Raw genomic sequence first — 27896 nt, 5'->3', positions numbered from 1 at the left:
CGAGCTCCAAAATAAAGGATTCACAGCTGTCTGAGCTGTGAGGGCTCATTGAGCCGTGGAGTGTGCTGGATACATGTCACGGTGCAGATCGATGGGCAACGGGACAAGGTTCAGCAACTGCAGCAGGTTGCAATCCGGAGGTGATGTCACCCGCGCTCACGCATGCGTTCACCGGATCCCCACCCCAATGCAGGTAAATTGAATGAGTGGGGATTGGGTTAATTATTCTACAAGAAAATAACGATTATTTATTCATAAACTAAGTCTAGCTCTTCCTCTACACCCCTCCTCCTTCCTTTTTATCCTAGTCCGTAAATTAAACCGATTGACACCTGGGCTGTTTTACTCTTTTACGCTTCTTCCTCCTTCAACCTTTCTCTCTCATTAAGTGTGTTGTGCCAGCCCTAACAGCACTTCACGTGGCTCCGTGCCAGATTATGTTCAATAACACACCTGTCAAGATTGTTGTGTAGGAAGGAAGGATTGTTGTGCAGTTTATTATCAGCAGTTGGTGTGATTCCATGGGTATATTTTTTACTGAACTTCAATGTCATAAGAATCTTCTAAAGTCAACTGAGCGTCAAATGACGGGCCCTAATCACTGTTTTCTTTTTTTTGTCAGATGTTAAAACAATGGATCTCCTGTCAGTGATGGTTTACTGTTTAATGATTTATGTGATTATGCAATTTGTTCGGTTCATCAGGGCTGATGCAGATTTTACCCTATTATGGGCTGAATATCTGGGAAATAAACCAGGTAACAAACTCAATCTATTTCTCTGTTAATTAGATTAATTATTTTTACACAGTGTTGTAAAAATGTGTCCAACACATCAGGAGAAATTTTATTTCCGATTTGAATTCTGCATTTTTAAAATTTATTATAATTTTGATTTGCCTGCTGAGGAGACTCAGGTCCTTTGGAGTGCAGGGGGCACTCCTAAGGACCTTCTACAACACTGTAGTGGCATCAGCCATTTTCTATGGAGTGGTCTGCTGGAGCAGAAGCATCTCAGCAGTGGAGCGGAAGAGACTTGACAAGCTGATCAGGAAGGCCAGCTCTGTCCTGGGTTGCCCCCTCGACTCAGTACAGGCGGTGGGAGAGAGGAGGATGATGGCAAAGATAACATCGCTGCTGGACAACGACTCCCACCCCATGCAGGACACTGTCACTGCACTGAGTAGCTCCTTCAGTGACAGACTCCTTCACCCCAAGTGTGTGAAGGGGAGATATCGGAGGTCCTTCCTTCCTGCTGCTGTGAGACTGCACAACCAGCACTGCTCCCAGCAGACCAGTCAACTGACCAGTCAACAGTAACTAAAGAAAAAACACAATAAATGATGACAATTATCCTTATCTTTATTTTTATTTACAATGAATGTCTCTTGCTATCCATTTTGCTGCCGTAACACTGCATATTTCCCCGGTGTGGGACAAATAAAGGAATATATATCTTCATCGATATATGTTGGTCTGCTGCAGCCATTAATTATGCTGAGCCATAAAGATCATGAATGTACAAGTTTGAACCCATGTTGATGTTAAACAAGGTGAAACAAGGATTATTATCTGAATGGTGTCAAGTTAGGAGGAGGGGGAGTTCAACGAGATCTGGGTGTCCTAGTGCATCAGTCAATGAAAGGAAGCATGCAGGTTCAGCAGGCAGTGAAGAAAGCCAATAGAATGTTGGCCTTCGTAACAAGAGGAGTTGAGTATAGGAGCAAAGAGGTCCTTCTACAGTTGTACCGGGCCCTGGTGAGACCGCACCTGGAGTACTGTGTGCAGTTTTGGTCTCCAAATTTGAGGAAGGATATTCTTGCTATGGAGGGCGTGCAGCGTAGGTTCACTAGGTTAATTCCCGGAATGGCGGGACTGTCGTATGTTGAAAGGCTGGAGCGATTGGGCTTGTATACACTGGAATTTAGAAGGATGAGGGGGGATCTTATTGAAACATATAAGATAATTAGGGGATTGGACACATTAGAGGCAGATAACATGTTCCCAATGTTGGGGGAGTCCAGAACAAGGGGCCACAGTTTGAGAATAAGGGGTAGGCCATTTAGAACGGAGATGAGGAAGAACTTTTTCAGTCAGAGGGTGGTGAAGGTGTGGAATTCTCTGCCTCAGAAGGCAGTGGAGGCCAGTTCGTTGGATGCTTTCAAGAGAGAGCTGGATAGAGCTCTTAAGGATAGCGGAGTGAGGGGGTATGGGGAGAAGGCAGGAACGGGGTACTGATTGAGAGTGATCAGCCATGATCGCATTGAATGGCGGTGCTGGCTCGAAGGGCTGAATGGCCTACTCCTGCACCTATTGTCTATTGTCTATTGTCTATTGACTTTAACATGAAGACTCAATGCCACTTGAATAAGATTGTAAAACATTTTGGCAAATATGTAGGCTAAGGGCGCATCCAGCAATCTAGTAATGAATCTTCACGGTTAATTTCCAGCTTTGTAGTTTTTGTTTAGAGTCTTTTTTGAGGTGTATAAAAGAAGGAGGGACCTAGATAAAGTGAATAGAAAATAAATATACAGTATCCCCCAGCAGAAGGGGCAAAAACCAAATGCAAAGATTTAAACCTAACTTCAAATAGCCCTATTTTTCCCTCTCTCTCCATCCCCTCCCCTTCCTAGTGCTCCCACCAGTCTTACTGTCTCCGACTACATTCTAACTCTGTCCCGCCCACTCCCCTGACATCAGTCTGAAGAAGGATCTCAACCCGAAACGTCACATTCCTTCTCTCCAGTGATGCTGCCTGTCCCGCTGAGTTACTCCAGCATTTTGTATCTACCTTGCATAGGTTTAGAGTTGTTGATAAAGCGATTAAAGGGGGGTGATAAATATTATTTTTGCCCAGATGGTGTTAGGGATCCCAAACACTGCCTGATTGGGTGGTTAAGGGAGAGATTCTCCACTGTGATATATGCATGAAGAGCCATGACCCAAAGAGTCATGGACATCCTGATTGAAGGTGGGAGATTGCACAGCTATTTTGTTTTAAACACTGGGGTGATGGGTCAATTGACCTTCTCTTTTGTGATGGATTTTTTCTAATTTATTTGATCACACAATGTAAGAAATTACTTAAACCAGCAGAGTTATTTTCTGCAATAAAGTCCAACAAGCAAATCTGAACAAAAAAAGAGAGTAGAGACCTGATGTGATAGATCTCGACCTCATTTTCCAATTAAAGCCAAGCATTTTATGTGCAAAACGTTATATTTGAAAGAATAAGATCTGGGCTTTGAGGCATATAATTTATTTTAATGAATGAAAATTATTATTAATTCATGAACTGAGTTTTGAAATGTTATAGGATAAATTGTATATTTAATAACTGACAGAAACCAAACTCGTTAAGAAGGTTGTATGGATAACAGGAGCCTCTACAGGAATTGGAGAGGAGTTAGCATATCAACTCGCAAAATTAGGAGCTTCACTGGTACTCTCTTCTAGGAGAGAGGTTGCACTACAGCGAGTTAAACAACATTGCCTTGGTAAGTAAAAATGTTTTGAATTACCATTGATGTAAAATATTGGAAGAATACTTTTGAAAAAGTAAACTGGAAAATAATTTACTAATGTGTTTTCGCAATTGGGTCATTTGGCCTGACATCACAGGGAGGGAAAATGCTGGAATCTATTATTAAGGAAGTGGTCCCAGACCAAGTTGGAGGACTTTGTATGTTTGATCTGTACTGGTATACTGTGATGCTGGTAAACCTCTTGTGCACCCTCTCCAAAGCCTCAACAACCTTCATGTAAAGAGGTGACCAAAACTGCACATAATATTCCAAATATGGCCAAACCTATTTTATAAGACTGCAACATGTCTTTCTGACTCTTGTACTCAATGCCTCGACCGATGAAGGCAAGCATACCATACACCTTCTTTACCATTCTATCTAATTGCAGTGTTACTCTCGGGGATCTATGGACTTGGAACCCAAGATCAATGCTGCTAACAATCCTGCCATTAACTACATACTTTTAACTTAAATTTGACCTCCCAGTATGCAACTCTTCACACGTCAAAATTAAATTCCATCTGTCATTTCTCTGCTCATATCTGTAATTTATCAGTAGCCTATGGTAGCCTATGTTACCTTTGATAGCCTTCATCACTGTCTGCAACTCCACCAATTTTTCTGTTGCCTGCTAACCTACCAACCAACCCATCCACACCTTTATCCTAGTCATTTATATATACCACAAACAACAGAGGTCCCAGCACAGATCACTGTGGAACACCCAGACAGAGTCTCCAGGCAGAATGACATCATTCCACCACCACTCTCTGGCTTCTATGAGTAAACTAGTTCTGAATTAAGTCTACTAAACCACCATGGATTCCTGGCATCTTAATCTTTTAGAATCAGCAAAACATAAAGGACCTTATCAAATGCCTAACAAAACTCCTTGCAGGCAATCCACTGCTTACCTGCATCAATTATTCCTTCATCACCTCAAAAAAGATTTGTATTAAATCACGCTGACTGTCCCTGATTTGCCATTTCTCTTTCAAATATCAGTAAATCCTCCCTCTTAGAATCCTCTTCAACAGTTTCCCTACCACTGATGTGAGCCTATAATTTTCTAGATTATCCCTATTTCCTTTCTTAAACAAAGGAATACCTTTGGCTATTCCGTCCTCCAGGACCTTTTGCTGGTGGCTAAAGAGGATATAAAGATCTTTGTTAAGGCTCCAGCTATCTCCCCTCTTGCCTCTTCCAATAACCTGGGATATTCCTCTTGCTTCCAAAATGGCGCCCAACACAGGCGATTATTTGCGTGCTAGCCACAGAAGCAGATCTACAAACTCATCTTACAATCGCTCCACACGCTTAAATCTGTTTTCCTACAGCAACATTTCTTATCTATACACTGTAAATGGATTGATTGTAATCATGTATTGTCTTTCTGCTGATTGGTTAGCACGCAACAAAAAGCTTTTCACTGTACCTCGGTACACGTGACAATAAACTAAACTAAACTCAAGAGACCTAACATCACCTCCTTCTTAATCTCAAAATGCCCCAACGTATTAGTACCCAACACTGATCTCACTATCCCCCATGTCCTTCTCCTTGGTGAATACCACTGCAAAGTACTCCTTTAGTACCTCACCTACATCTTCTGACTCCAAGCATAAATTCCATTGTTTATCCTTGAGTGGTCCTACGCTTTCATTAGTTATCTTCTTGCATTTATTGTAAGTATAAAATGCCTTGGGATTCTCTTTCATTTTACTTGCCAAGGAGCTCCTTTTGGCCATCATAACCCCCTGCTTGAGTTATTTCCTGCTTTCTTTGGATTCTCAAAATCCATGCCTGATTTCATTTTCCTAACTAGTGAGGTGCCTCAGATTTCATTGGAGCTCTAGCTGTTCACAATGTATATCAATGATTTAAATGAGACCCAGGTCTCATATTTCTTTCATGATGCAAAGTAGGTCTCACTGTAGATTGTGAGGAGAATGGAAAAAGGCTTCAAGACATATGGATATGCTAGGTAAATGGACAAGGACATGCCAGGTGAAGTTCCAAAAAATATGAAGCCATCCATTTTCATAGAAAAAATAGAAAAGGTTAAATGTTGTTTTGAATGTTGAGAGATTGAAAGCTGCTGGTATTTAGGGGGAACCAGGGTGCCTTTGTAGAGGAAGAACTGAAATTTATTCTGGAGGTTCAACAAGCATTCTGGTCGGCAAATGGCTGGTCTTTGTTGTTAGGATTTGAGTACAAGTGTAGAGATATTGTGTACCATTAAAAAGTGCCCTGGTGAGACTGAGTCTGGAATCTTATGTGTCGGTATAGTCTCGCTACTGAGGTAGAATGCACTAGCAACAGGGGAGATGTAGCAAAGATTCACAAGATTGATCCCTGGTATAGCGGATTGTTTAAGGACGAGAGTTAGCCAGACTAGCCATTGCTCTTGTATGTTAGAAAAGTGAGAGATGACAGAAATTAATAAATGTTTTGAGATATTAAGGGGATCAAGAATTATGAGACAGTGAAGGAAAGCAGCACTGAAGTTAAAGTACAGCTTAGAACTTATGGAAAAGCAGAGTATGGATGAGCAGCCAACTCCTCTTCAGCTCTAACATCAATAAGAAGTATTTAGCTGTTCTCACCACCTTTCACCCACACCATCCTTGCTACTTAAAGTACATTCTTTTTTTTACTTTGTATGAAAATAACTGCAGATGCTGGTTCAAATCGAAGATCGACACAAAATGCTGGAGTAGCTCAGCGGGTCAGGCAGCATCTCAGGAGAGAAGGAATGGGTGACGTTTCGGGTCGAGACCCTTCTTCAGTCTGAAGTGAGAGATGAAGAAGGGTCTGAAGAAGGTCTCGACCCGAAATGTCACCCATTCCTTCACTCCTGAGATGCTGCCTGAGCCGCTGAGTTACTCCAGCATTTTGTGTCTACCTTTTTCTTACTTTATTCATTTCTGATGAAAAGTCATCAATCTGAAACATAGACTCTGTTTCTGGCTACATTGATGCTACATAATCTTTTACGTTCCTGCGGTTTATTGGTTTTCAACTGTTTTCTTTGAATATTCCATCCAGTGACCATGTCTGTTTCATGTTGTAGATCATAGCGAGTTACAAGAAGAGGATATTCTTGTTTTGACACTTGACCTGAATGAAACCAGTTCCCACGAGACTGCAACAAAAAGTGTTATCAAGCACTTTGGAAAAGTATGTTCCCAAATGATTATCCATTATTAAATTTTACATGGTAGACACAAAATCCTGGAGTAACTCAACGGGTCAGGCAGCATCTCTGGAGAGAAGGAATGGGTGAAGTTTCGGGTCGAGACCCTTCTTCAAACTGATGTCGGGAGGAGGACGAACAAAGATAGAATGTAGTTGGAGACAGCAAGAATAGGGGAAACTGGGAAGGGGGAGGGGATGGAGAGGGAAAGCAAGGGCTATCTGAAGTTAGAGAAGTCAACATTGATACCGCTGTAAACTACCCAAGCAAAATATGAGATGCTGTTCCTCCAATTTGCGCTGGGCCTCACTCTGACCATGGAGGAGGCCCAGGACAGAAAGGTCAGATTGAGAATGAGAGGGGGAGTTGAAGTGCTGAGCCATCGGGAGATCAGGTAGGTTACGACTGATTGAGCGGACGTGTTCAGCGACACGATCGCTGAGCCTGTGCTTGGTCTCGCCATTGTAGAGAAGTTGACACCTGGAACAGTGGATACAGTAGATGAGGTTAGGGAAGGTGCAAGTGAACCTCTGCCTCACCTGGAAAGACTGTTTGGGTCCTTGGATGGAGTCGAGGGCAGAGGTAAAATGACAGGTGTTGCATCTCCTGCGGTTGCAGGGGAAAATACCTGGGGAGGGGGTGGTTTGAGTTGACCAGGGAGTTACGGAGGGAATGGTCTCTGCGGAAAGCAGAAAGGGGTGGAGATGGGAAGATGTGGGCAGTAGTGCGGTCCCGTTGGAGGCGGCAAAAATGTTGGAGGATTATATGCTGTATGCGACGGCTGATGGGGTGGAAGGTGAGGACAAGGGGGACTCTGTTCTTGATATGAATGGGGGGATGGGGAGGAAGAGTGGCGCTGCGGAATATCGAGGAGACCCTAGTGAGAGCCTCATCTATAATGGAAGAGGGGAACCCCTGTTTCCTAAAGAATGAGGACATCTCCGATGCCCTGGCATGGAACACCTCATCCTGGGCGTAGATGCGGCGTAGACAGAGGAATTGGGAGTAGGGGATAGAGTCTTTACAGAAAGCAGGGTGGGAAGAAGTGTTGTCAAGATAGCTATGGGAGTCAGTAGGTTTAGTAGATTACATTTTAGAGCTGTGTACCCTATTAAATAATTAAAGAAGAACAGAATTAGAAATAAATGTTACTTTTCAGTGATAAAATAGGTTGTTTTGGCCTGAGTATTTAATAAAATCTGAGAGAATAGTAAATTACTTTATGAGCCAAAAAAGACACAACGTGCTGGAGCAACTCAGAGGATCAGGCATGTTTAGGTGACATTTGGTTTCGGGACCCTTCTTCAGACCGGGGTAAAAGGGGGAGAAAGCTGGAAGAAAGTTGGGGGCGGTACAAAACCAGGCAAGTTATAGGTGAATACAGGTGAGGGGGGTTGATGGGGAGATGGATGGACAAAGACCAGAGATGAAAAGAAGACAAAATGATGTGTGATAAGGAGAGAAGAGGCCTGAATTGTGGAATCAGAGGAAGCAATGTAGGTGGAAGGGAATCGGTGGGGGAAGGGGGGGGGGGGGGGTTGGAAGAGGGGAAGAGGGGAGAAGGAGGAGGAGGAAGGTGGGGTGGCACAGTGGGAGAAATGGATGCTCATCCAAGTGGGGCATAGGGTAGGGAGGGGATAATAGGGTGTTGTTGGCTAGTTATCTAAAATTGGACAAATTCAGTGTTCATACCATTGGAGTTGTAAGCTATCCAAACAGAATATTGGGTGCTGTTCTTACCACCAAAGTGGATAATCTCACAATCATCCACATTAAACTGCATCTGCCATGCATCCGCCCACTCACACAGACTGTCCAAGACACCCTGCAACCTCATAGCATCTTCCTCACAGTTCACACTGCCACCCAGCTTTGTGTCATCTGCAAATTTGCTAATGTTACTTTTAATCCCTTCATCCAAGTCATTAATGTATATTGTAAATAGCTGCGGTCCCAGCACCGAGCCTTGCGGTACCCCACTAGTCACTGCCTGCCATTCTGAAAGGGACCCATTTATCCCCACTCTTTCCTTTCTGTCTGCCAACCAATTTTCTATCCATGTCAGTACCCTACCTCCAATACCATGTGCTCTAATTTTGCACACTAATCTCCTACGTGGAACCTTGTCGAAGGCTTTCTGAAAGTCAAGGTACACTACATCCACCGGCTCTCCCCTGTCCATTTTCCTAGTTACATCCTCAAAAAATTCCAGAAGATTAGTCAAGCATGATTTCCCCATCGTAAATCCATGCTGACTCGGAACGATCCTGTTACTGCTATCCAAATGCACCACAATTTTGTCTTTTATAATTGACTCCAGCATCTTCCCCACCATTGATGTCAGACTAACTGGTCTATAATTTCCTGTTTTCTCTCTCCCTCCTTTCTTAAAAAGTGGGATAACATTAGCTACCCTCCAATCCACAGGAACTGATCCTGAATCTATAGAACATTGGAAAATGATCACCAATGCGTCCATGATTTCTAGAGCCACCTCCTTAAGTACCCTGGGATGCTGACCAGCAGGCCGTGGGGATTTATCAGCCTTCAGTCCCATCAGTTTACCCTACACCATTTCCTGCCTAATGTGAATTTCCTTCAGTTCCTCCGTCATCCTAGGATCTCTGGCCACTAGAACATCTGGGAGATTGTTTGTATCTTCCTTAGTGAAGACAGATCCAAAGTACCGGTTCAACTCGTCTGCCATTTCCTTGTTCCCCATAATAAATTCCCCTGCTTCTGTCTTCAAGGGACCCACATTTGCCTTAACTATTTTTTTCCTCTTCACATATCTAAAGAAGCTTTTACTATCCTCCTTTATATTATTGGCCAGCTTACCTTCGTACCTCATCTTTTCTCCCTGTATTGCCTTTTTAGGATTGGGGGGATAAGGGGGATTGAGTGGGGGGTTGAGGGTGCTACAATACAGGAGAGGCTTTGGGTCCAGGGCTCACTCACTCACACCCTCTCCCCTTCCCTGTCCCCCCTCTACGAGGAATGGGCCCAACGGGTCCACTAAGTCCAGTCCATTACTAAAACTCTCATCTTGTTGGTTTGTCAGTTTGCTTGATCCTGAAATACAGCCAAAACGGTACACGATAGCGCAACAATTTTAGGCCCACCTTCCCCACCATTGTCCTGCAGTGGGCTGGAAAAAGTTTCATTCAAATTGGTGTTAAGGGGGGAGGGACGGGAAGGGAAGGGAGGGGAGGTGCCAGAGAGCCCCTAAGAGTGGAGGGGGGGGGGGGTTGATGGAAGGATGGGGGATAAGGGGGGTGGAGTGGGTGAGTAGGGGGGAGTAGGGGGAGATAAGGGTGGTTGAGGGGGGATGGAGTGGGTGAGTGGGGGGGAGGAGGAGAAGGGGGAAGTGGGGAAATGAGGGCGCTAGACCAATGCAGGAGAGGTTTGGGGGTTGAGGGGAGATGGAGTGGGTGAGTGGGGGGGGGAGGGGGAGATAAGTGTGGTTGAGGGGGAATGCAGTTGAGAGGAGGGAGTGGGGGAGGGTAGGGTGCAGGAGAAGTTTGGGGGATTGTGGGCTCGGTGCCTGAGGGGGGAGGGGGGTTGAGGAGGGATCGAGTGGGGGGAGGAGGGGGGATAAGGGGGGTTGAGGAGGGATTGAGTTGGGGGAGGGGATGAGGGGGGATGGAGTCAGTGGGAGGGGGAGTGGGAGTGGGAGGGTGAGAGGGGGGGGAGAGGGTGCTGGACCAATGCAGGAGTGGTTTGGGACCAATGAGGGGGAGGGGGCTGCTGAGCCCACGAGCTGCCGCTAAATTTAATAAATGCGCTCTCCTCTCCCCCGTCGGGAGCACCAGAGCTTGTCCCGGCGTGCCCAGCGCCTGACCTTCCTCCTGTGGTGCAGCGCGGCGGCAGAGGGTCCAACACGATGCCTGTCACTGCCGTTCGTCGGCTTTCCCCGATGATCGTCACCGTGCTGGAGGAGTGGCTTCGGGTCCACGGCTCGCTCTGGCTGCAGTGATTCCCTCTCCCCTTCCCTGTTCCCCCTCCCCTGCCCACGGCCCCGGGGGACACTCCCCGCCCAGAAACGGGCTTCGTCAGTTGGAGAGGGTTGCCGGGCCTGCAGGATCATCAGTTGGGGGAGGTTTGCCCCAGGAGAGGCCCGCAGGGGAGATTTGGACCCAACGAGTCCACCTCAGTCTAGTTTTATCTAAAAATCAGAAATAAATTATTTCGCAATGATGGTAACTTATCACATTTGTAGCAATCCAGTAACTTACCTACATTGTGCTGTTACTTACATTAAAGGCCTTTTTGAGGGATACAATTAGCAGTTTGTAGAGTCTTATTTGGACCATTTTTGCACTTTGTATTCCAATAATAATTGTTTTGTGTAGAAGAGTCAACCACTTATGCTCAAGGTTTCTGTTTTTCTTTCAAAAAGTCAATTTGACCAGAAAACTACTGAAATGCAATGAAGCACTTCCAATTTATCATAGGAAACTATTTTTTTGAAATAATGAAAGGTGACCTTACTTTTCTCTGTTGAAATTCAAGACATCTTTCCAATTTATTTTGCTTGCTGTAAAATATACAACAATACCACTTGTATGTTGTCAAAAAATTGGAAGTCAATGGCCCTGATTTTTCCATTCATTTCTAATGGGCTGTTAAGATTAAATATTTCTAAGGTAGATATTGTTACTTTTGATTCTTGTTTGTCTGATTTAGGATGAGCCAAGTTAGTCTGAAAGGGTTTTCTGTGGCTTTGAGTTTTAGGTGGAAGATTCTACTTTGATTGAGCATTTCAACTGTATCTACATGTGCACTGGAGACACAAAGGACTGTAATAAAACATAAACTGCTGAAGAAACTCAGAGTATCAGGCAGCATCTGTAGAGACAAAGGGATAATGAGTACTTGAGGTCACTCTCAGTCCCGGTGGCAAAGAATTTCACAGGTTCACCACCCTCTGACTAAAGAAATTCCTCCTCATCTCCTTCCTAAAGGGACATCTATTAATTCTGAAACATACTCTCCACATCCACTCTATCCAGGCCTTTCACTGTTTGGTAAGTTTCAATTAGGTCCCCCCATATCCTAAATTCCAGCGAGTAGAGGCCCAGTGCAGTCAAACGTTCATCATATGTTAATCCACTCATTCCTTACTATCGATTCGACTTGCAAATTAACTTTTTGGAAATCCTGCACCAGAAGTCCCAAGTCTATTTGCACCTCCGATTTCTGAATTCCGTTCCCATTTAGAAAATATGGCTTTATTCTTACTACCAAAATGCATGACTCTGACTCCACTTTGGTACACTGTATTCCATCTGCCACCTCTCAGCCCGCTCTCGCAACCTGTCCAAGCCCTTCTGCAGAATCTCTGCATTCTCTACATTACTGGCACCTCCATCTATCTTCGTATCATCTACAAACTTAGCCACAAAGCCTTGAATCCCCTCATTCAAATCAAGGAGGAGTAGCATACAATGTGTGGAGTAGCGGCCGCAGCACCGACCCCTGCAGAACTTCGCTAGTCACTCGCAGCCAATGAGAAAAAGCCCCTTTATTGCCACTCTTTGCCTTCTGCCATCCAGCCAACCTGCTATCCATCTTAGTATCTTCCCTTTTATACCATGGGCTCTCATCTTCTTTAGCAGCCTCATGTGCGGCACTTTCCTCAAAGAATTCCAACAGATTTGGCTTCACAACATCATGCTGACTTTGGCCTATTTTATCATGAACTTCTAACTACTCAGCAACCTCATCCTTGATAATGGACTCTAAAATCTTACCAACCACTGAAGTCAGGCTAGCCATCTCCAATCTTCTGTTTTGCTCCCTTGTGACAGAGTTGAGAGTTGATTCGTGGAGGCTTCAAAGGGCTGCAGATTTTGGGAACTGATAAGAAAGAAAAGTAATGAGTGAAGCCAGATAAGGGAAGCATGCAGGGCAGATGGGAAGGCGAGGTGAGGCGAGGCATTAACAGACCAAGTATGTAGAGTATGTTGGTAAGAGGAAGATGGAGCCAGGTGGGGGAGGGGAAAGAAACTGGGAAACACGAGGCTGGAAAGAAAGGAGTGCACAAGAGAACACCATTAATGTACACTAAATGAAAAACAATTTGTTACTTTGTGTTACTTAGAATGTTTTTTACACAGAGTTATCTGCTATTCAAATTGAGTTACCACTCGAAGTCTGATTCTCCATAAAGGATAAAATAAATAGTGTGACCAATTATCTGAAAATCTAAACAAACCAGTCCATCAGCAATTTTGGAGGAACCAGAAAGTTGATATTTTATGTGTAATCTTCATTAGAATTGTAAAAGGAGAAGCAAACAAGCACCTGAGTCATAGAGCACGGAAATAGGCTCTTCAGTCCGACTCGACTATGCTGACCAAGATGCCCCATCTAAACTAGTCCCATTTGCATGCTAAAATCTTCCTCTAAATCTTTTCCTATCCATGTACTATCCAAAATGTTTTTCAAACGTTGTTATTGTACCTGCCTCAATTACTACTTTGGGCTGTTCATTTGGCCTACCCAACACCCACTTGTGAAAAGTTGCTGCTCACATTCCTACTAAACTTTGCTCTCTCACTTTAGATCTATGCCTCCCGTTCTTGATTCCTCCATTTAAAAAAAAGTCTGTGCATTCACCCTATCTATCCCCCCCCCCCCTTGATTTTATACACAGAGATAAGATTTCCCCTCAGCCTCCTACACTGTAAGGAATAAAGTCCTAGCTTACCCAACCTCTCCCTATAGCTCAGGCAACATTGGCAACGTCTTCATAAATCTTTGCACTCGTTCTATCTTAATGGCATCTTTCCTACAGTGCGATAACCAAAACTGAATACATTATTCCAATTGTAGGTATACACAAAATCATGAGAATCATTGACAAAGTGAGTAGTTACAGTCTTTTACCAAGATAGAGGATTCCAGAACTAGAGGGCATAGGTTTAAGTTGAGAGGGTAAAGATTTTTAAAAAGACCTGTCCGGCAATTTCTCAATGCAGAGGGGTGTTGCATATATGAAATGAGTTGCCCAAGGTTGTAAAGGGTAAGCTGTAGAGGAGGGTGCAATGGTGATGTTTGTATCTACCTTCTGTACTGTTCTCTGTTCTATGCTCTTTATACAGATGTGAAGGCATAAATGAATACCTTTTGAGATTCCTCTCACAAGAAGCATTACTCTACATTTTAATTATCTCTGAAATTTTCCTTCTCTTTAGCCAGTAGAAATAAACACTGCTACTTGTGTTTAGAAAATGAAAGAAAAGTATTTGGTTATCTGAATAATTTGCTGATTTCCATCTGTGTCTTACTTGATTTAGCAGAGTGCTACAGTTTTGATGATAACAGAAGATTCCTGTTATAAGTTTTATGCAGAAACTATTTTGTTAAGCCATGAAATGCTCAAACTTATTGCCTTTGGGCTGATTTTTTTCAGATTGACATTTTGGTCAATAATGCTGGGCGTTCTCAGCGCTCCCTATTTCTGGACACACACCTTGATGTTTACAAAGCTATAATGCAACTAAACTTCCTTGGCACAGTGTCAATGACTAAGTGTGTTTTACCCTACATGGTTAAGCAGGAGAAGGGAATGATAGTCACCGTCAGCAGCTTGGCTGGTCTTGTTGCAGCACCTGCTTCTACAGGATATGCAAGTAGTAAACATGCTCTTCAAGTAAGTGGATTGACTATTTTAGCTCTTACAAGTTTAATTAAGTGACCAATATTCTTCAATAGTTCGTTTTAGAATGGTACAGAGTTAATAATTAGTAATTTTTACATGAATCATCATCTGGGGAATTCTTCATTTCAGATTTGAAAAACAAGCATTTACTATTATCCTCTATTTACTATAGTTCTTATAGCATGAAGACCAGAACTGAACACAATATTCTAAATGTGGCCTTACTAACTTCATGCACAGCTGTAACATAACATCCCAACTCCTGCGCTCCATACGCCAAATGCCTCCTTCACCACCCTATGTACCTGTGATGCCACTTTTATGGAACTATGTACCTGCACCTCTTGGTCTCACCAAAATGTAACACCGTGAATTTAACTGAATTAAACTCTACCTGCCATTCCTTGGTCCATTTGCCCAGTTGATCAGAAGATTCTTTCTCTTCTGCCCTTTATTATTGTCCCTAAAACTTACCCCATCATCAAGGTTAAACTAATTACACTGATGTTGCAGTGTTTATCCCTACACCTTTTTTGAATATGTTTATCTTTCCAGTCCTCGGGCACCACCAGAAACTTTGAGCTATTTAAAAGACTATAATGAGAGCCTCTGCTTGACTAATCTTCTGGAATTTTTTGAGGATGTAACTAGGAAAATGGACAGGGGAGAGTCGGTGGATGTAGTGTACCTTGACTTTCAGAGCCTCTGAAGTTTCTTCCCCTTAATTCTGCAATCCAGGATGCATCCCATCTGACCCAAATAATTTATTGACTTTAAGTACAGCTAGCCTTATTGATACTTTATCAATTATTACCCCATTCGGAATCTCAATTGCTTCTTTCTTTCCTGAGGCTCCAGTAACAGATTCAAGATGTTTATTGATTGCACTCTGATCAGTTTAATCACTGATAGTAATGTATTTTTTATATTATATTTAGAATGCATCAAATTCTGATGGCTTGACCATATTGATGGTTTCAAGTGCACTGTCCCAGTGAAAACAAAAATAACAAATGTTTAAATGATGACTAGGTTACCAATTATATCACTCACAGTACATATTAATTCCATATATATTCTCTTTTCCAGGGATTTTTTAATTCTCTTCGTCCAGAGCTTGCTAATTATCCAGGCATTGTAATCAGCATGGTTTGTCCAGGATTAGTCCACACAAATATTGTGAAAAATGCTTTTACTGAAGAGATTAATAAGGTACAACAGGTTAAACATGTAACAATCACTGTCACTGGTGCACAATATCCAGGATAGTTTTGAGGATCATCATTTATGCCCCATATAACTATGATATGATTTTTGCATTTATTCTTTCAAGTAAAACTAAATTTTTAATATTTTTGTGCTTTTGAAAATATAGACTAAGTATAGGTACAGTTTAAAATACTGGATCAAAAAGTATTACCTTGATGATTCCGTGGAACACATTGAAATGTATACGTTAGAAATGAATTTTAAAATATATATACGCTATAGATGGATAAAGGACAATTGACATATGAATGAGAAAACAGTATCCAAAGTATCTCTTTTGAATCTTCACTTTCCTTTGAGGCAAACTGATAGGTTGTGGGTATATTTAAATATATTTAGATATCCCATAGAGTTACTGCCTTGTTTTTATACTTACCAGTGCTTTTTATTTAGACTGTGACCGAGAGTTGTGTGGAATCTCGCAAAATGCCAACAGCTCGTTGTGCTCGTCTGATGTTAGTTGGGATGGCAAATGGATTGAAAGAGGTGTGGATTTCAGACCAGCCGTTGCTGTTTTATGTTTACCTGTGGCAGTATGCTCCCACCTGGGCCTGGCTAATCGCGGACAAGGTGTCAGTGAAAAGAATTAAAAACTTGAAAAGTGGATTGGTAGGTATAATTTGCTGCTATTAAACAGTGTATTTTGACAGTTCCTGAGTTTTTTTTCAGCTCCTTTAAAATATACAATGTTAAGACTAACAGTAAAAACTAAATAGACGTGATTCCATTTTTGCAATAAAAAACAAGTTAGAATTTGAAAATGAGATATTCTTTGTTCCATTTCTTCCACGTCTGGGTGGTGTTCTATGGCAGCGTAACCATAAGGCTATTTAACAAATCTCAATGGTATCTGTTTCTATCCCTTTCAAAACATTGAAAACCTTACAGTCCCTTCGCCATCAACTCTGGTCTCCCTTTCTTGTATTAGAAAATATGTTTTGGAGAACCATAATTATACGAGGAAGACTAACTGAATCTATTTCTCTGCAAATAAAATTTTATTTGGATAACAGTTATATATTTTCAGCAATATTCATTATCTACATCAAAAATATTGGATAATGTAAAGAATAAAATCTTTCTGAAAAAAAATTGACATCTTACAGGCTCATCTTGAACAGCTGCACTGTAAGGAGTTTGTACGTTCTTCCCGTGACCTGCGTGGGTTTTCTCCGAGATCTTCGGTTTCCTCCCACACTCCAAAGACGTACAGGTATGTAGGTTAATTGGCTGGGTAAATGTAAAAAATAAAAAAAAATTGTCCCTAGTGGGTGTAGGATAGTGTTAATGTACGGGGATCACTGGGCGGCACGGACTTGGTGGGCCGAGAAGGCCTGTTTCCGGCTGTATATATATGATATGATATGATGATAGTGGTATAACTATTGCAGTGTATTGTTGGCGTCTCCAACTTCAGACAATTTCAAACGATTAAAAGAGACAAAAGCAACTACCATAATTATGTTGTAGTGATTTTATAGTTTCTCATGAATATCAGCTGTTTGCTTTGGAACTAAGACAAGAAAGAATCTCCAAAGCGGAACTGAGGTCATTCTGAGCATTCATTTTTGACAGCAAGATTTACAATAATGGATTCTATCATATTTTTAATATAACACTTCAAGATGAATTTGAGAATAATTGTAATTTCCCATTGTTAAATATTAATTCCATATTAAAAGCAGCCACGTTAATCTCTACATTACTCCAAGTTCTTGTAAATCAAAACTTTTTCAATTTTGAAATAAAAACAGAACCAAATTTTGAAATAAAAACTGAAATTGATGGAAACATTCAGCAGCTCAACTGGCAATTGGAAAAATAATTTGTCAATATGAAAGATTAACTGTGTCTCTAGACTCCTTGCAAATTGCATACTGGAAAGAAAGGATTATGGAGAACATCATCTCTTGCATTACATTCACTTGACAATAAGAACAACTATGTTGAAAATGCTGTGCATTGACTACAACTCAGGCTTCAACACCACAAAACTGAACAAGCACTTTCCTTAACATCTGGACGTTGGTCTTGGGCCCCCATTTGCAACTGGCTTCTGGACTTCCTGACTGGTAGACCTCAGTCAGTTAGAATTAGTCATTACATTTCCACCACCCTGACCCTCAACATTATTGCTGCTCAAGATTGTGTGCTCAACTTCCTGTATACCCACAACTGTGAGGCCAAGTATAACGCAAACTCGATCTTTAAGTTCACCGATGATATAACTGGTTGACCGGATCAACAAGAATGATGGAATAAGATACAAGAAAGAGATCGAGACCTTTGTGTCATGGTGGCAGGACAACAATCTAAAAGAGTGGTTGTTGACTAAAGGAAGCAATGGAGTGAACACAACCCTGTCTTCATCAATGGAACTGCCACAGAGATGGTCCACAGCTTCATGTTTCTAGGAATCCCTTTCACTAGCAACCTAACCTGGTCCCTTCACACCGATAGAAACATAGAATCATAGAAAATAGGTGCAGGAGTAGGCCATTTGGCTCTTCGAGCCAGCACCGCCATTCACTATGATCATGGCTGATCATCTAAAAATCAGTTCCCTGTTCCTGGTTTTCCCCCATATCCCTTGATTCCGTTAGCCCTAAAAGCTAAATCTAACTTTCTTTTGAAAACATCCAGTGAATTGGCCTCCACTGCCTTCTGTGGCAGAGAATTCCAGATTCACAACTCTCTGGGTAAAAAGATTTTCCCTCATCTCAGTCCTAAATGGCCTACCCCTTATTCTTAAACTGTGACCCCTAGAAGATCGGGAACATTTTTCCTGCATATAGCCTTTCCAATCCCTAAGAATTTTATATGTTTTTATAAGATCCCTTCTCATCCGTCTAAACTCTAGTGAATATAAGCCCAGTTGATCCATTCTTTCATCACATGTCAGTCCCGCCATCCCGGGAATTAACCTGGTGAACCAACGCTGCACTCCCACAATAGCAAGAATGTCTTTCCTCAAATTAGGAGACCAAAGCTGCACACAATACTCCAGGTGTGGTCTCACCAAGGACTGAACTTGCCGTGAGTGGTGAACATTGCCAAGCCCAGTGGAGGTATCGTTCAGGATGCCTGATACCTTGGCCATTGCCTTTTCTCTAGAGAAGATACAAGAGTTTGAAAGCTCTATTATCCAGACTTAAGAACAGCTTCTTCCCCACTGCATTGGACTCCTGAACCTCTTTTGCGCTACTTCAGATTGCATAACAAATTTGTACCATCCTGCTGTTTTGCTTTCATTGTTGTATTTATTATTTATTCATTGGTGTACATTGAAAATAAACAAATCTGAATCCACGCATGCTAGGTGACCTGCTGAGTATTTTCAGCATTTTTAGTAATTACCCTTAAACTGCCTATTAATACCTACAGACCCTTGGCAGTGTAGGGATTCTGCTCTGCTTAACATACTGGTATTGTTACATTAGCAGGATTGACAAAGAAGTGTCAGTGGAGATGGTTTATCTGGAATTTCAGGCCTTTGATAAGGTGCGGCATGTGAGGCTGCTAAAGAAGTTGAGAGCCTGTGGTATTAGAGGGAAGATACTAGCATGGATAGAAGTTTTGCTGAATGGTAGAAGGTAAAGAGTGTGAATAAAGGAGGCTTTTTCTGGTTGGCTGCCTGTGATTATTGGTGTACGGCAAGGGCCGTGGCTGGGGCTGCTACACTTCATTTATTAATGATTTGAATGCGGGAGTCGATGGCATTGTGGCCAGGTTTGCAGATGATATGAAGATAGTTGGAGGGGCAGGTAGTGTAGAGAAACCAGGGATTGCAGAAGGAGTTGGGCAGGTTGGGAGAAGGGTCAAAGAAGTGGCAGATGGAATACGGTTTAGCAAAGTGTGGAGTCATGCATTTTGGTAGTCGGAATAAAGGCGTAGATTATTTTCTAAATGGGGAGAGGATTCAGAAATCAGAGGTGCAAAGATACTTGGGAGTGCTGGTAGTAAGGAAGGCAAATTCAATTTTAGTATTTATTTCGAGTGGACGTATATAAAAACGGATGGAATTCTGAGGCTTTATAAGGCACTAGTCAGACTGTTTTGGGCCCCGTGTCTAAGGAAGTATGTGCTGGCATTGGAGAGGGTTCAGAGGAGGTTTACGAGAATGATCCCGGGAATGATTGGGTTAACATATGATGAGCGTTTGATGGCACTGGGCCTGTATTCGCTGGAGTTTAGAAGGATGTGGGGGACCTTATTAAACCTTACCAAATAGTGAAAGGCTTGGATAGAGTGGATATGGAGAGAGGTTCCACTAGTGGGAGAGACTAGAACTAGGCCTGGCCTCAGAATGAAAAAATGTACCCTTTAGAAGGATGATAAGCAGGAATTTCTTTAGTCAGAGGGTGGTGAATATGTGGAATTCATTGTCACCGACAGCTGCGAATACCATCATTGGGTATTTTTTAAGGCGTAGATTGACAGATACTTGATTGGTAAGGGTGTCAGGGATTATGGGGAGAAGGCAAGACAAGGGTTGAGAGGAAAAAAATGATCAGCCATGATTGAATGGCTGAGTAGATACGATCAGTCCAAATGGCCTACTTCTGCTCCTATGACTTATAAACCTATGATTATAATGTTCATGAAGTGGTGTATCTGACAAAATAATTTAAGCATGTCAAATGTTCCTGTATAATTTCATCCAAAACTTCCAGTGGGATTTGCATTCATCAGAATAGTATGGACATCCTTGTTCCTTCACTGATTTTCTTTTTATGATTATATTTTTTTATATATTTCAGGATGCTGATGCCACATATTTTGGAAAGATAAAGATGAAAGCAGCTTGAAGCTCTGGTTATTGTGGTTTATTTGAAGATAATGCAAGTTATACATGTTATAGTTTTATTGGCTTTACATTGTTCACTTTGCATCACTGTTGTTTTTCCACATTATTTACATTGGATGTATGTTGTAATGCCTCTTACATCTCTGACTACTTTAGGAAACATACAAGGTAATACATTGTTCCTGTTCCCTAAACTTGAGGCTTTATTCTGGTTTTGCCAAATAAAGCTGACAATTGCTAAATTGTAACCACAAATGCACTTTTTTTTTTGTTTCCCCTATTCAATGGAAATTCCTTCACTTCCTATTCTTGTAATACCAAGCTTTTTTAAGAAACAAGATTAATCTGTGATCTCCCAATTGCCAAACACTTTAACTCCCATTCCCATACTGACCTTTCTGTCCTGGTCTTCTTCCACTATCAGAGTGAGGCCAAACATAAAATTGGAGGAACAACACCTCACATTTCGCTTGGGCAGCTTACAATCCCGTGGTATGATATTGATTTCTCTAACTTCAAGTAATCCTTGCATTCCCTCTCCCTTCGTCCCTCCCCCAGCCTAGTCATCCATCTAGTTTCACTGCACCGTCATCCTGCTTTGTTTCACTCGGTAGTTTCACTCGTTATCACCTTCTCCACAGCCAACAATGGACCATTGTGGGCTTAACCTTTCCTGGATCATCGTTTCTAGCTTTGATTTGTCCTTTTGCATACTTTTCATTCATTTATTCTTTGTATCTCTTTGCATTTCTAGTTTCCTTCTCCCCTGACTCTCAGTCTGAAGAAGGGTTTCGACCCTTGAGAGCCTATCAGGGAAAAGGCAATTCTGAATTTAGAGTTATGTAATGAACCAGATTTGATAAGGGAACTCAAGGTAAAGGAACTATTAGGAGGTAGTGACCACAACATGACAAGTTTTAATATGCAATTTGAGAGGGAGAAGGTGAAATCGGATGTTTCGGTCTTGCAGCTGAGCAAAGGGAGTTAAGAGGCATGAGCTGGCCAAAGTTTACTGGAAAGGGACCCATGATGGTGGAGCAGCAATGGCAGGAATTTCTGGGAATAATCTGGAAAATGCAGGATCTTTTATCCTTTCATTCCAAAGAGGAAGAAAGATTCTAGGGAGAGAAAGAGGGCACCGTGGCTGACAAGGGAAGTCAAGGGCAGTATAAAACTGAAAGAGAAGGCGTACAACATAGCAAAGATTAGTGGGAAGCCGCAGGATTGGGAAGCTTTTAAAGACCAACAAAAGGTAACTAAAAAGGCAATACGGGGAGAAAAGATGAAATACGAATATAAGAGAGTTTATTCAGTTATATAAAGAGTAAGAATGGAAGTTGGGAAGAGGCAATAATGGAAGTTGGGCTGCTGGAGAGTGATGCAGAAGTGATAATGGGAATAAAGAAATGGCAGAGGTGTTGAATAACTTTTTTGCGTCAGTCTTGACAGTGGAAGACACCAGCAACGTGCCTGAAATTCAAGAGAGTCAGGGGGTGGAGGTTCGTGGAGTGGCTATGACTTGGGAGAAGGTGTTTGAGAAGCTTAAAGGGCTGAAAGTGGATGTCATCTGGACCAGATGAACTGCACCCTAGGGTTCTGAGAGAGGTGGCTTTAGAGATTATGGAGACAATGAGATTTCAAGAATTACTAGAGACAGGAGAGGTCCCAGATGATTGGAAAATGGCCAATATTACCCCACTGCACAAGAAGGGAGCAAAGCAGATAATCAGAACTATAGGACGGTTAGTCTGACTTTGGTGGTGGTAAGATTTTAAAGTCCATTATGAAGGATGAGGTTACGGAGTACTTAGAAGTTCATGATAAAATAATCCAAAGTCAGCATGGCTTTGTGTAGGGGAGGTCTTGCTTGACAAATTTGCTGGAATTCTTTGAAGAAGTAAATAGCAGGACAGACAAAGGAGAGTCAGTAGATGTTGTTTACTTAGATTTTCAGAAAGCCTTTGATAAGGTGCCACACATGAAGCTGCTGAGGAAAATGAGAGCCCACAGTATCAAAGGGCAGATACTAGCATGGATAGCAAGTTGGCTGGATGGCAGACAAAGAGTAGCAATGAAGGGGGCTTTATCTGGTTGGCTGCCAGTGACTTGCGGAGTTCAGCAGGGGTCGGTGCTGGGGCTGCTATTCTTCACGTTGTATATTGAAGGCTTTGTGGCCATGTTTGCAGATGATACGAAAATAGGTGGAATGGCAGGTAGTGTAGAAAAAGCAGGGATCTGCAGAAGGATTTGGACAGGTTGGAAGCTTTAGCAGAGGAGTGACAGATGGAATATATAGTATAGCAAAATGTGGTCTGAAGAAGGGTCTCGACCCGAAATGTCACCCATTCCTTCTCTCCCGAGATGCTGCCTGACCTGCTGAGTTACTCCAGCATTTTGTGAATAAATACCTTCGATTTGTACCAGCATCTGCAGTTATTTTCTTATAGCAAAATGTGGAGTCATGCATTTTGATAGCAGGAATAAAGGCATAAACTATTGCCTAAATGGGTTGAGAATCCAGAAATAGGAAGTGCAAAGGGACTTGGGAGTGCTGGTACAGGATTCCCATAAAGTTAATCTGCAAGTCAAATCAGCAGTAAAGAAAGCAAACTCAATGCTAGAATTTATTTCAAGAGGGCTTGTATACAAAAACAGGGAAGTAATGCTGAGGCTCTATAAGGCGCTGGTAAAGCTGCATTTGGAATATTGTGAGCAATTCTATGCACCATATCTGAGGAAAGATGTGCTGGCTCTGGAGAGGATCCAGAGGAGGTTTACAAGAATCTCAGGAATGAGTAGGTTAACCTATGATGAGTGTTTGTCGGCACCGGGCCTGTACTCGCTGGAGTTTAGAAGAATGAGGGGGGAACTCATTGAAACATACATAGTGAAAGGCTTGGATAGAGTGGATGTGGAGAGGATGTTTCCGCTAGTGGGAGAGTATGGGACTAGAGGTCATAGTCTTAGAATTAAAGGACGTTCTTTTAGGAAGGAGATGAGGAGACATTTCTTTAGTCAGAGGGTGGTGAATCTGGAATACTTTGCCACAGAAGGCTGTGGAGGCCAAGTCAGTGGATATTTTTAAGGCATAGATTCTTAATTAGTACAGGTGTCAGAGGTTATGGGGAGAAGGCAGGAGAATGGGGTTAGGAGGGAGAAATAGATCAGCCATTATTGAATGGTGGAGTAGACTTGATGGGCCAAATGGCCTAATTCTACTCCTATCACTTATGACCTGAAAGACACTTATGACCAGAGACATTTCTCCAGAGATGCCGCTTGACTCGCTGAGTTACTGCAGCATTTTTTGTCTATCTTGAGTGTAAACTAGCATCTGCAGTTCCTTCCTACACAGATAAATCTGTTTGTTTCTTTCTGACCTTGGGGCCATTCAAAATCTGTTGACTTTGAAAACACTGATGACCCACGCAATATATAAATAAGCAAATGTGTTTGCTGATGCTGAAGGGAACCAACAAGAGCAGTCACAGGTTTAAAGCAGCCTTGGTAAGGAACAAGTCTCTTTGAGTAAAGGAATTATGCTTTACACCATTTACTATTGATGTGAATCCATCATACTGAGACTCAAACTCCTTGCACAGGTACTTGTGTTACCATCTTAACAAGGTTTAGCTAAGGACTAAACGTCTATTACTTTATGCACTTTTCTCTGCTGATATCATTGAAACATGTTGAAATGCTGATAGTCCACCAGAATACTTAGTAGGGTTGTAAATGTGGACAATCTGCTAAATATAATTTTGTTTTATTTCTATAAACTTTTCTTTAAGAAAATAAGCACAAAGCCTTGCTGTCTTAACATAGATCAACTGCATTATTTTCCCTTCTCAAACGAGCATACTGCCGAGACCTTCCCAGACTGCCCTCTCCTCCCTTCCCCAACACACTGCCATGACCTCCCCAGACTGCCCTCTCCTCCCTTCCCCAACATACTGCCATGACCTCCCCAGACTGCCCTCTCCTCCCTCCCCCAGCACACTGCCGAGACCTCCCCAGACTGCCCTCCTCCCTCCCCCAGCACAATGTGATTACTTGTCACAAAGTTTGCTTTAGACATATTTCAACCATGTGGGAAGGTTCAGAATCCACGTTGAATGCTTAACTTATAAATCTCCTACAAGAATTCTGATGGTGAACCGATTACTTTATTTAACTGCTGGACGTATAAACACTGAAGCAGGAATAGGCCCTTTGGTCATTGTGTCTGCTCTGTTATTCTGTAAGATTATGCCTGATCTTTTACCTCAACACATTGCTGAACAAACCCTGATTTCCTTAATATCTAAAATCCAATGAACCACTGTCTGACATATACTCAGAACACAGTACCAAATATTCATTCCTCACAGTGAAAAACAATCTTCATCAATCTTCCAAATGACCGACCCCATACATCTTGTTCCATATACCCACGAGAGAAAACTATTAAAGGATGTTTCAACACTTATCATTCTTCTTAGTTCTACACAGTCTGATTCCACTCAAAACAATTTCTCTTCAAGGATAAACCTGTCATCATTGGAAGTAAGCTAGTGATCCTTTGCTGCACTCTTTCATATGTATATCCGTTCTCAGGCAGTAAGACCAGACCTGTGCACGATATTTCAGAAGCAGGTCTACCAGGGACCTGTTCAATTAGCCAAGACATCTTTACCATTGTCCTAAATTCTCTGACAATAAAGGCCAAAATAACATCTGCTGTGGATTTTTTTAATTAATCTCATGTATAGCAGCCAGTGAGATGTCAATTATCCCATCAGGCTCAAGAAGGATATTCTGCTAGCTGGAAAGAGATGTTGGAAACCACAAACCAAGAAGCACAGTGAAGGGATGCCATGTAATTGACACATGGTAAGCATCTGAGAACATAGCTGAGGGCATTACAGCCTTGTGATCTATCCCATTGTGAAACATCTCACTGAGTTTTCCAGAGGACACAGCAAGCAATGTTGGGGATGTTTTGGGAGAGGAAATCTTAAATCTTGATCAATCTGATAAATTGCAAAGCAAAAACACCCTGATGATTACAAAACCAAATGGTTGAAGTAATTGTGGAATGGTGCCAGCAGAAATTTGAAGAAGTTACTGAAATATGTACTTGTATGGATAAAGATTGGAATAACAGCTGTGTAAATGGTAGCAAAGAACTAAGCAACTAAGTAAAGAACTGTTCGGAAAGTGTGCGAAGAAATCTATAAAAAGGTGCCTTATAAAACAATCAGCAGCAGTGACTCGGAAGACCAACACTGAAGAAGATCATCCCGAACCTAAGATCAAACCCCAGCCAGGTTCATGAAGAATGGGTAATAACTAAATACAAAATAGTGAATTTTAAAAGCTGTGAAATCAAAGATTTGTGTGACTCAAGGTGTTGTGAAATTGGAAACCTGTGGAAAACACCCAAGAGCATAATATTCCCTCTACTGTTTCTCATCTTTAACCATAGGTGAAGATTTCCCTCATTGAGTGGGAAATATTCTTACGTCATCTCTTTCTGAACTGGTTCCCAGTTGGTAATAGTTCTGCTATTCAATAGATTATGTTAAACGTGTTCATCTGTCCTTGCATCAGTTTTTTTTTACTGCAGCTTTGATCTGTGAAAATTGATTAAATGCTCCAATCTATCTGCCATCATGAATTAACACACCACTGTCAATACCATTGTTATTTGTAGCCTTTTACCTTGGGTTCTTTCTCACTGTGGTAAAGTATTTTATATCTAATTTTTGGTCACTGTTAACTTTCTAGTGCTGACATTGATTTCCATTTTAATTTTGGTGAACAAGTATTATTTCTCATGAGCAGTGAAAACAAATAAATAAATGATGATTTAAGATACAAATTGAGAAAACAAGCATTTCACAGTAAGATTGACTAACTCAGTATTACTCACAAGAATATCAAATTGTGCTGGGAAAATAACATGTCACTGTTGTGGAAATAAAGTATAGATTCAAGGACACTTTATCTAAAATATTGTCGTGCATCTTACATTTAGCTTGGATTGCTCTCCCTCCTTTGGTTATAGCCAAGAAAGACTTCATTGTGATTAGTAACTCAGTTTCCTTGTACATTTTAATTTGATAATCTAGGGTATAGATCCTAATCCCTCAAAATGTTGAAGAGATCTTGCCTTTTTTCCAATTGTCCTTTAGTCATTGAACTGGAGTCCGCCAGACAACTGTTGCCACTGTAAGTTAATTTAAAAGTTTTACATCATATTTTATAACTGCTCATTTAAAAAATTCAGAGTTCCAGTACCTCAATAGCTGAAGAGTAATTATTGTGCAAAAGTGGTTATAGAAACCTGGGTTGGATTTTGAAGTAAATAGTGCAGTGTTGTGATTTTGACCTCAAAAAAGCAGATCTTTACTAATGTTTGTCGATGCCATCACCAGCCTTAGAAGACACCTGACATCCAGAAACTGATCTCACTAAACAGGTAGATGAGCTGATGACATTGAATACTTGTCAGCAAAACAGGGATATTAAAAAGTGCAATGCACTATTATAAAGGTTTAGTTTTTTTTAAAGTTATTGATTGAAAGATACAGCATGGGATCAGGCCCTTCAGCCAGCTGATCACCCATGCACATAAATTGTATGTTATCCCACTTTATCCAGATTAGGGGTAATTTTACAGAGGCCAATTAGGGGTAATTTTACAGAGGCCAATTAACCTGTCAATTAACTGGTCTTTGGGATGCAGAGGACCTGGAAAGGACCATGTGATCACAGGGGGAACAGGAAAACTCCACACACAGCACCTGAAATCAGGATGGAATCTGGGTCTCTGGCGCTGTGAGGGGGAAGCTCTACCAGCTGTGCCCCGTAATAAAATGTAATTGCATAAGATAGCTGAAATATCAACTTTATTAAAATAATAACACACAAAATTTGAAATAGGATGGTATTACAGTAAAGGATTTGCAATTACCGTAACATGTGTGGCTGAGGAGCTGGTGCAGGGGGCGGGGATTTCGATTCTTAGACCACTGGGACTTGTTCTGGGGTAAGGGTGAATTGTACAAAAGGGACAGGTTGCACCTCAACAGGCAGGTTTGTCAATGCTACACGGGTAAACTAAATAGTGGAGGGGGGGTTGTCAAATGGGATAGACAAGGATGAAGTTAAAGGGAAAGAGAGTATAGGAAAAGTTAAGAAAGACCCCAGAATTAACGTGACAGAAAGCTCACGAAGGGATAGGAGTAAATGGCCGTGTAATAGGAATCGATGTGAAAGGTGAGGTAAGTAATGGATTAAAAGTATATATGAATGGCGCAGTATAAGAAGTAAAGTGGATGAGCTTGAGGCTCAGTTAGAGATTGGTAGATATAACATCATGGGGTTTACAGAGACGTGGCTGCAGGAAGATCGGGACTGGGAATTGAACATTCAGGGTTATACGT

The 27896-nt window shown here is 41.8% G+C and overlaps 1 protein-coding gene across 2 annotated transcripts; it reads left to right on the top strand.

Annotated features, from left to right (window-relative positions):
• The first annotated feature begins 68 nt into the window (after positions 1-68).
• On the top strand, positions 69-26279 carry dhrs7 (dehydrogenase/reductase (SDR family) member 7). 2 transcript variants are annotated; one of them, XM_078406757.1, is made up of 9 exons: positions 163-193; positions 623-757; positions 3346-3498; positions 6602-6708; positions 14142-14381; positions 15480-15602; positions 16053-16268; positions 16766-16872; positions 20420-26279. In XM_078406757.1, the coding sequence occupies exons 1-9, from the start codon at positions 163-165 to the stop codon at positions 20448-20450; spliced, it is 1143 nt and encodes a 380-aa protein (XP_078262883.1). In that variant the 3' UTR covers positions 20451-26279. The 2 variants fall into 2 exon arrangements, with proteins under 2 accessions (XP_078262884.1, XP_078262883.1); XM_078406758.1 differs by lacking the exon at positions 623-757 and having other exon boundaries at positions 69-193.
• Positions 26280-27896: the final 1617 nt, after the last annotated feature.

Source organism: Rhinoraja longicauda, chromosome 10, assembly GCF_053455715.1.
Source record: "Rhinoraja longicauda isolate Sanriku21f chromosome 10, sRhiLon1.1, whole genome shotgun sequence".
NCBI lineage: Eukaryota > Metazoa > Chordata > Chondrichthyes > Rajiformes > Arhynchobatidae > Rhinoraja > Rhinoraja longicauda.
The sequence above is the reverse complement of the archived record's forward strand: the minus strand, read 5'-3'. Positions and strand labels throughout refer to the sequence as shown.

What these genes read in the sequence shown, in the direction of transcription:
- dhrs7 (XM_078406757.1), top strand. Translation starts at nt 163, where the DNA reads ATGCGTTCACCGGATCCCCACCCCAATGCAG. An exon ending in GGATCCCCACCCCAATGCAG is followed by an intron (nt 194 to 622) that starts GTAAATTGAATG and finishes TTTTTTTGTCAG; the next exon opens with ATGTTAAAACAATGGATCTC. An exon ending in ATATCTGGGAAATAAACCAG is followed by an intron (nt 758 to 3,345) that starts GTAACAAACTCA and finishes AATAACTGACAG; the next exon opens with AAACCAAACTCGTTAAGAAG.